The following is a 9,783-nucleotide window of genomic DNA, read 5'->3' on the forward strand; positions in this document are numbered from 1 at the left end:
CTTTAATAATAGTTCTATGAAATCCTCTCTCGCTTTATGCGAGCAGGTAAAAGTGTACGTAAAAAAAATACTTCCGAAATGGTCGCCTTATACTTCGATATAATTCTTCCCCGATACGATTACCTCGTCGCCAACAGATTCTATTAACCACGTTCGCAACTCCTTCGTTCTAACCAAACTAGAATTCTCAAATCTGCCCGCGCACGAGAAAATCGCGTGAATCCATCGAGCAAGTGCAAGAAAGGCATGCCGAGACCCGAGGATGAAATCACGGTTGATGAGCGAAGCGACAGAATAATCCTCGCGATGGGACGTCGTCGGACAGGGGATATGCAGGTGCGGAACGCGATGCCACGGGGCTGGAGAACGGATAATCGATTAATCGATTGTACGCTCATCGATGCCGGGCCGCGGGAGACGTGGAAAGAGCAGCGTCTTCAGGGACGTCTCGCAGAGGAAGAGCAGCCGTTGCACGCGGTATTCGACCGCGTCCCAACAATTAGCCTGAGAACGAACGAGCGAGCTAGCGATTTGTCGCGTAAGATTTATAGCTTCATACATCCCAAGAGGAGACTCTGTTCTCTCGTGGACCCTTCTGGATTTCCCCTCTCGCGACGTTCGACCCATACGCGGCGTGCACAATCGAGAAAGGGACCCCGACCATCGTCCAGGTCTATCGCCATTCCCGTGCGTGGCTGTCTCTACGCGGTTTGACGTTCACAAACACTCGACGATCTCCAACGAGATCAGCGAGATCCGTCTTGGCCAGCTGTCCACCATCCTTAACCGTGACCTACCGGAATGCATGAGAACACGTCCGCGATATCGTCTTCGATCGCGCTCCCTTCCGGTTTCCAAACGATCGAAAAGGAAATTAGGAGGGGAAGACCTTCGAGGAATTTTGATTTCGGGTCATGTGGTAGGGATAGGTGTAGAGAAAGGTGTTAGGTAATAACAGCGCGGCGTTGATTTTGGAGGATGGGGAGCAGGAAGTTGCAGGTTGTTGATTTTAGGTCGAACGAGTTTTTTGAAATAACACTCGAAGAGTTTGTTAGGCAATCATCGAAGGCTATTCATCTTTGATGGCGAATTAAGAGACTGCGCATGAAATTTATTTGCGAAAATGTCTATCGGTATACGAAGAGATTGATCGGGAAGTAATCGGCAAACGTTATAACGCACAAATTTTTCCTCTGCTTATCAGCGAGTTAAATTCGTTTATAATAGGCAATAATCAATAGCCAACTCGAGTGTGCCACACATTATTTGTAAGGTATATGAATATTTCGGTGTAAGATATCGTGGCTTGAATCCATAAAGATCGATGACTAAAATAATCGGTTAAATCTGTACGTGTACCTAGAAAATGTTGATGCAATTTTTTTAAATCTTATTTTATGCTTCTCAAGTAATTGTACTTGGAAATTTTCTTTTAAATTCTACGCGTTTAAAAGTTACCCACATACGAAAAATTATATTGTTTCCGTAATAGTAGAAATTTACTTCTTAGAAAAAGGAAGAAATCCCGTTTCTAAGTACCTATAGACGTTGTTTTTTCTCTCTGAAGAGACAGTCAAGTGTTTAAAGAAAATCTCAAATAGAGAATCGATCACGCAGAACCTTTTGGCGGAGACTAATTCACCTGAACGGTGGAAGTCGCTAATTGAATTCAAAGTGCAGACGTAAACGACGATGAAGACGTGTTTGCACACTCGTTCTAGAGCCATTAATGAAGGAGCGTTCGCTATTAGATTGAAATTGGGAATTTCCACGTCGTGGCAAAACGTAAGCAAGACCTATCTTGGTGGGTTCGTTTCGAACGAACTTTGCTAGTTTTCTATTGAAAGAGTACGATTCGTAATTCATCTTCATTTAGAGTGACGTCTACATTACCGTAAACGTTCTTTGAAGTTATTCCGCGTCTGCTCTTCATGCTTTTACCAACTGTTTAGGAAAAATGTACCCCTCTCGTAACGACTCTCAATTTTAGAAATTACTTCGTACGAGTCGTAACTTCTGCTGATCGTGCGATTTAAATCCATAAAAATCAGTTTCCTAATTAACGTTTAAAGACCACACACAAGAATATGATAAATCTATTTTTGTTCATTTTCCGACTGTTCGCTCGCTCGATGGTTTGAAGCAAGCGTTTCGCTACGACACGCTCAAAAGATGATAAATCTACCAATTTATAGAATGTGAAACGCTTAACTGTGCTACGCAGAAAACAATCTGTTCGGCTCCGTAGAAATTAATTGTCGCGTAAATGTTCTATAAAAACTTAAATAGCTAAAAAAGATATACGACGCTTCGTCATATTTTTCCCCTACGATCTTCATTTACAAAGGAGAAAGATCCAGTCAACGTAAATCCACCGCGGTTTCACGCACTACGAAATACTCTTCCCGTTTCGCACAATCCCTCGCGAGCAATCGTGCCAACGTAATTATAGCGAATCCGCGGAGCGATAAGCGTTGGACCGAGCACCGATATTGGCTGGGACATTACGGTCGCCTTTTAATAACCATGGCGTTAGTTTAGTGTCGGCGGTAATGCCAATCTAATCTACCTTTTACACCGAGTACACCTACACGCCTAGCAGGAAGTATACCCTCGCCACGCCGCATTATCCTTATTTACGCCGCTCTTGATACTATATTGCCGATAGGTCTTTATCTACGCCCGTCTCGAACGCGCGCCAAGCGGAATAAAAACCGCTTGCCTCTTGGAACCTCGCGAATGTTCGCGCGGATTTATACTCGCGAGGGACCGGCGTGCGCGGCCAATTCTCTCGGTCTTTCTTTCTCTTTCACCAGCCGATCTCCGGTTACACGGCGATGCGAGGGAGATACCAGTGGTGAGGAAACAAGTGTAAAGAGCGCTGTAAAGCGTGGTAATTATGCGATACAACCAGCCACTCGCAACGAGACGTGTAGTTTATGTCGGCCGTGGACGCGAGCTCGTCAACTTCCCTGGCGGAAGTTGACCCCTCGTGGGATCGACACCGTGGATACTCGCGGAATGTTGCGGTTTTAAGAGGTTTGGTTTTAAAACGTTATCGTAAATTCGGTTGTAAAGATGAACAGAAGGTTTGTGCCACGGATCTTTGTGCAGCCTTTACTCGGCTATAGAACTACGTGAATTAAGATTAGGTCGCCGATCGTAAAGGACATTACTTTGGATGTGCGTGCGGGGTATTAAAAGCTAGCACCTTTTTGAATCATGGACGTCTTTCCTTGCTCGCGTTCAAATAATTTGCGTGATTTGCCTCCTCATCAAGCCTTGCTTTTACTCTTTACTCTAGTAAAAATAGCAATGTGTCTCCGGTAGTATTCCGAAGAATACAGTAAAACACGTCGAAAGAAGTAAAATAAATCCGCGTTTAAATTCCACTTTCTCAAAAACCTTAAAGACTCAAAGGACTTAAAGACTCGAGGATATAAATTTACACGAAAATCTACCATCTACTCGTCTCGAACACGATCAAACTCAACTCGCACACTCTCCTCGACCAAGTGTCCAAAAAACCAACAAATCGCAGTATGATCGTACCAAATCCCGAGCAACGGTCATGGGAAGAAGCTTCAGGGAACGTTTGCGACAAGATGACACGAGACCAACGCTTCGTACGATCTCGTAAAAGCTGTACACACCGCGATGTCAGGCGTGTATACTCGATCGGAGGGAGCGAGAGCCTAGGTTGCGCAGGTAGTCGCGAGAAAGCAGGAAGGTCGCGGAGTCTCCGGGGCCCAGCGGTCGAGACCCCGCAGGAATGCAACGCCGGCTCGAATTAATAGATCGAGGGACCCGGGCGAATTTATCCGCTTCGTGGCGGCGAGTTTAAAAGCGGCGCGGGTCTCCTTTGCATCTCGATCTCTCCGCGGCGCTGGGGGACGTACGCGCAGGCCGCCGTGTGTATATACGCTGGAACGTACAGCGTACAGCGTACAGACATCGTGGCGAACAGAGAAAGAAGAAGCCGAGGAAGCCGGAGGAGAAGACAGAGCGGACGTTCGAGCGGAGAACCAACCGGGATATGTGGCTACGTATACGTTCTGCCGAAGAAAAGTCTCCACTGGACTCGAGTTTGTTCGACTCTTGCTTCTCCTCTTCTTCTTTGTCGCGTCCTTTCTTCCTTTCTATTGCTTCTCTCTTGTTGTTGTCCCTCCTCGTTCTTCCCTTCTTCTTCTTCTTCGTTCTTCGTTCTGCGACGGTGGAGTAAAGGTTTCGTTGGTGGGATAAGTAAGAGAGACGCCGGACCCGTGATGAGTCCGGACGACGGTTAGATAACGGGGAATCGCATTTAGATAAGAAGCGCGGAAGAGACCATTGGAAATGTTCGAATCCGGGGAGAGGACCCCATTAAGCAGAACCCTTAGTTCCGCGCCCCGCCGCGCCGTCACCCTGGCACGTGCGCCTACCCCGATAACTTCCATATAAGAAATGTCGTCGCAATTAAATCGGGCTGCTGCTTTTACTCTTCGTTCGGAGTCTGGTCTTCCCGTCTTTCTTCGAGGTAACCGCGAAATCCATGTCCTTGTCGATCGTTTCTTTTAGAGAATTGAAATTAACGCGGGAGTTTGGTAAATTTTGATCACGAAAAGGTTTGAGATGCGGAGTATCGAGTGACAACGGATGTTTTACAATCCTCTTATGGTTTTTATAAAGTGTAGCAACGAAGTTTCTAGTCGAGATGATTGTAGCCAGTAGTTCGAGAATCTATGTGAGATACTCGAATTTCGCTATAGTTGAAGACGAAGCGCCACGATTTGGAAAAGCTTATTATAGAAGAACTCGCAGTCGAAAATTAACGGATTTCGTATTTAACCTTTCGCTCCAAATATGGCCGTTATTTTCTCCTATATCGACAGCTTTTTGAATACCTGCGCGACGTTTGTTTTTGAAATGTATAAGTATGTAAAAAAGGCAGAAAAATTTATCGATGGTTCAAGGATTTAAGGGATGCATGTAGCATCGATAGTACCCGTATGCGATGCATTTTTCCTAATTAGATAATAATGGTGAATTATGCGCCGCAGAGTCAAGGAGATAAAGAACGAGCATGCAGCTGCGTGCTTGATCACGGTGCGACGCATGTTCGATAATAATCGCTCTTTGAAGGGTCTCCTATGGCAGGCGCCATTTTTTCGATAATAATTCCCTGATACTCGGTAGCTTCGTTCGTTTCCCTCGAAGAGAATTAGCCAAGAAATAAAAGTTACGAATATCAGTCTATTAAAACGACTACAGACTAAATGTTTGGAAATCTGCCGATTTGTAGCTAATTGGACATCTTACTCGTTACGTCGCTCATCTACTTCAACTGTCTCGGTAATCTTAATTAATCCCTACAATTATATGTCATAAACTGAAACTCAAAATTCTATCGAAGACATATCTATTTTTAAGTAACAAGAAATTCCTTAAAATTTTTACATTTTACTATGTACTCTGTACTTTATCCAAAGACAGTAAGAACTTTAACCACTAGCTTTCTTAGTAAAATGGTATTTTTTACGTTATTTTTGCACCGAATGACGATACGAAAGCTTGACGACAACTCCGAAACAACTCATTTTCCAGCTTCTTATAATTATTATCTTCCTCCGTACTCAAACAGTACACGCTTTCTCATCTATCCGACCCCTATGACCAAGATCGACCGAAACCCTCGGTAGAAAGAAACGCAAGTATAGTTGGAAATGTCATCGAGGAACCACGCTGTAACCCGTACTCGGCGCAGATGGCAGTTCCAAAGACGTGAAACGAGACCATGAAAAATGGTGTAATTTAATCGAGCGATTCGACACAGCATCGCCGCGACGTCCTTACCTGCCTAAGCTCTAAGAGGTGAGAAATGTTGCTCGTCCCGTGACCGATGTCTACACACCGCGCTGTCACGTACTGACATATCGCTCTGATAAAACCACGACCCGGCCAACGGTTTCTCCCTCGGCAGAGTCGCGTTCTCGACATTTAAGTATTTCTTACACGGGGCAAACGATTCGATAGCTAATGTCCCGGACGTCTGCTTATAAGAATCTCCACGTCGTCTTCGTCGTCGTCGTCTCCAATGACGTCGCGCGTTAAATCTCGCTTCGTGAATACACGAAGAGCTCTTGACCTAAACCCTGACCAGATCGTTGCCACGATTAATAATCATCCTCGGAGGCGTTGCGTCTTTTCACCACCGGCTTTCCAGCATCGTGTTGAAAACATCCGGTTTGGTGATTCGTCGGTTTCGTGGGATCGGACGAAAGCGGTTGGGAGCAAGGGGAAAGGTGTATCGCGCATCCCTTCCGGCGAGACTTTCGCTTATTAATAATCTTATTAATTCTCCGCTCGTTACGTGGGACAAGGTTAAGGATGGACTGTCCAGGAAACGTAAAATATCGTAGAAATATCGGGTGTCCACGAATCCAGGAAATATTAGATTGGTCTGAAGCGCCGGTAAAGATCCGCAGGATGGGAAACGTGCACCGAGAGGCTTGAAAACATCTTCTACAGTGTTTGCTATATTAAACGCATAGTGTTTGCAGGCGTTTACGAAGCTATATTTTGGCTATTTTTATCTTCTCCTTCGTACACGATCTATTTATACGATGGATGGAATTTATATTTGCGATATAGATATAGATGTGTAAAATTTGTCGATGTTAGTCAAGTTAACGCGGCCCGTTTCCAGATCTTCCGACATCGAATCAGAGGCAAAGAGAACGAAGCGGAGGCGAGTTTTTCGCGAGTAGGAATGCACGCGGTCAATAGCATTTCCGGCTCGATCCCGTTTGAAACACTAGACGGGCCGGCGGTGTAGCATTGAGTAATGCGGTGCGGAGTGGCAGTAATGAGGCACATTAATATGCAATGAAAATGTCCCTGCGCGGGCCGTGTTACTCGAGTGCGTGGGGAGTGTGAAACGCGCGATACCGTCGAGATAGTGAGCCAATATTAATAGCGGCCCTTCATTGTTCTACGATACGAGCGGAGGGTCGGCTCGACGAATCCCCGTTTCTCGATGACTCGTTCCTTCTCTCTCGAACGAACCAACGGGATAGAGAGGAACTTGAATTAAGCACCAGCCAAGTGTTGCCGGCCGAGGGAAACGTACGGCCGAGGAACGATCGAGGAAGATTCGTCGAACGAATATTTGTGAAGTTGTATTACGTGCACGACGCGATATTCTTTTGAAAAATTGACATGGTACGGTCGTCTTTAACATTAGAGTTCCGAATGATTAAAGGATAAAACACGATGTAAAGGACACGACAAGAAACATACGTTATGCGGAAAATAACGAATCGATATAATTTTAGAAAAATATAAATTTAGAAAAAAACTTACAAAAAGAAAGACTCGCGAATCCACTCGAATAAACTTTCGAGTAACACTACGCTCTGAAAATAGAATCTCGTTAGAATAACATTGAGTCAATTGTCTGGACAAAGATCGTATCTGGAAAAGGGAAAGAATGTTACGTGCACAGCTTGAAAGCCGGTCTTCGTCCGAGACAATAGAAGTGAAAGTGTAATTGTCTTTATTCGGTGAGAGATTCGATGTAATAGTTCCCATTAGAGTACGAATCATAATAATCGGTAAATAACATCTGCCTCCATAAACCGGTCCATTTGCCTCGTGTAATCTAAACCAAAAAGTCTGAACCCTCCACCTACGTCCACAGACCTGAAACCCATCAGACGTCAAGATTCACTAAACGAACTACGCCAAGCTACAAATCGTACAAGCTGCTCGCGAAATGTGTGTACTCTGCGGGCGTAATTAATCCGAGGCCGCTTTTCTATTACCCCCGGCACGTCTGAGCGCGAAAAATGCCCGAAGCAGATCCGACGGCCGACGATGTGGCCAGACACTCTCTCTCAAGAGCGCTTACAATTAGGAAACGGCGTTCGCGCGCCGCGACAGGCATGTAATTAGCGAGGGCTCCGGGGCTCGCGCATATTTCGATGGTTGCATATCCGCGGTATATACTACATACCATGGCCATGGTTACCCGCGGCTACCACGGCCTTTCGTGCGCAAGCTCTCCGTGCTTTCCGTGTCAGAACGAAGTAGAGAGGTATACTTCTACAGTCGCCTTCGAAAGTAAGCCAACGCTCCTTTAAATGAATTACCTTTAACTCTTCGGTTGCGAGCCATTTTTACGTCTTTTCGTACAAAATCACGAGCGAAATTTTTATTTCGTATTGGTTTATCGTCGACGATACCACGAACGCGACGGGATTCCCCGAAATTTGGTGATTTTAGTTAATAAAAGGAGGATAGAGAGGAACGGTAAATGTCAGATTCAGATGAAACGTCGGTGTGTATCTTTTTCAACTTAGGATTTTTGTGCATAGGGAAAAGAGAAACTGGAGATCTCTTTCACTTTACGGATATTATAACTCTACTTAATATTAAGATATTCCGTTATTTAATTCGTTTATACGGTTTTAGTACATACGTACATTATAGCTTTCTATTTCAGGTAGAAACTACGGACAAACTAAAACAAATTTTTCCATAATCTCGTGACATTTTAGTTTCGTTAAAATTCATACGATTCTAGAATATAAACGCGAGAAAGAGATAAAGTAACGAAGCAAATAACAAGATAGTTCCTAAAATTCGTAGCAGCGGTATTGAAAGAAGGAACAGGATCGCGTAAATTTCCTAAAATCAAATCAGTTGCAAATAAAATGTAGCGTCCTTAATGGATGAATCTGTCCACAGAAAATTGCATCTGGATGGTTGACTGACTTTCCGAGGCGACTGTATACACACATAGTATCCGTGCACGGCATGATCCACGAGGTCGTACGTTCGTTTTCTCGCGGGCGCGCAACAGTTCGGCGCGTTATAAGAGAGTCGAATAAGAGAGCCGGGAGAGAAAGAGGGCGGCTTTCTGCAGCGGAGCCGAGGGATTTGGCACGACTCGGTCTCGCCTCTAAATTAGTAATTGCAACCTCCGCGTGACGTGGCGCTCCGATAAAAAGCGAAGGGCTGTAATGCCGTGGCGATACGAGGTCACGAACCACAGCCAAGCTAAAGTGAATACTTATCCGTGGCGGGTCGCCGCTTGCTTCGTTCGCTCGTTTCGCTCGGCCGCGCGCGCGCGCGCGCGTCTTTCGCTGCTCGCACATGCACGCGAGATAACGCGCGGAGCCGCGTTCACGCGAACACGCTGACGCTCTGTGTTACCTTGCGCTGACCGGGCCCCTCGTGAGCGTGCGAGACCGAAGCGTATACGAAGAGGGGGCGTAATCCGCGGCGACGTGTATTCCCACGTCGTGCTTTCTCCGCTAAGAACGCTCGCGGTGAATCGGCCTCCGCTGACCGCTAGCCGATCGCTAATCCCGCGGAAGCGCAAGCACCGATCTTCAACATCTTTTCTCCTAGCTCCTAGCTCGCTTCTATCGATCCTTCGTTTGCCTGATGTCTTTCCACGAGCAGACTCCACCAAGGTTTATAGACTCGCGTTTGAAACGAATCTTTAGGTTTGAAGCGGCGCGGCGTTTAATGTTTGATTACGCGGCGAGAGAGTCTCGTGTCATGGGAAAAGCAGCGGGGAGCTTAGGGCACTCGTTATCGAGATTTTAGTGGGCAGGTTGGAATGCTTCCGTGGTGGACTGCCTGACAGAATGAACGAGTGTGTTTGGGTATTAGCCAACAGGTTTTGATCGGTATTTGCGACTCGAGGTGGCGATTGAAGCGTTTTGCAGGGGTAATGGATGAATCGAAACCGTTCTCGCTTTTCGACGATATTTTCTCTCAAAGATTTTTCCTTTC

The 9,783-nt window shown here is 45.8% G+C and overlaps 1 protein-coding gene across 1 annotated transcript; it reads left to right on the forward strand.

The window, feature by feature from the left end:
• Nucleotides 1–3,542: 3,542 nt before the first annotated feature.
• Nucleotides 3,543–5,670, forward strand: LOC126928079 (uncharacterized). Its single transcript, XM_050743979.1, has 3 exons — nt 3,543–3,626; nt 3,700–4,218; nt 4,250–5,670. The coding sequence occupies exons 1-3, from the start codon at nt 3,543–3,545 to the stop codon at nt 4,364–4,366; spliced, it is 720 nt and encodes a 239-aa protein (XP_050599936.1). The 3' UTR covers nt 4,367–5,670.
• Nucleotides 5,671–9,783: the final 4,113 nt, after the last annotated feature.

Source organism: Bombus affinis, chromosome 2 (genome assembly GCF_024516045.1).
Source record: "Bombus affinis isolate iyBomAffi1 chromosome 2, iyBomAffi1.2, whole genome shotgun sequence".
Taxonomy (NCBI): Eukaryota; Metazoa; Arthropoda; class Insecta; order Hymenoptera; family Apidae; genus Bombus; species Bombus affinis.

Excerpts from the sequence above, each read along its gene's own strand:
- LOC126928079 (XM_050743979.1), top strand. The coding sequence starts at position 3,543 with ATGATCGTACCAAATCCCGAGCAACGGTCATGGGAAGAAGCTTCAGGG. Across the intron at positions 3,627-3,699 it reads TGACACGAGACCAACGCTTC|GTTGCGCAGGTAGTCGCGAG; the intron begins GTACGATCTCGT and ends GCGAGAGCCTAG. Across the intron at positions 4,219-4,249 it reads CTTCGTTCTGCGACGGTGGA|AGACGCCGGACCCGTGATGA; the intron begins GTAAAGGTTTCG and ends GATAAGTAAGAG.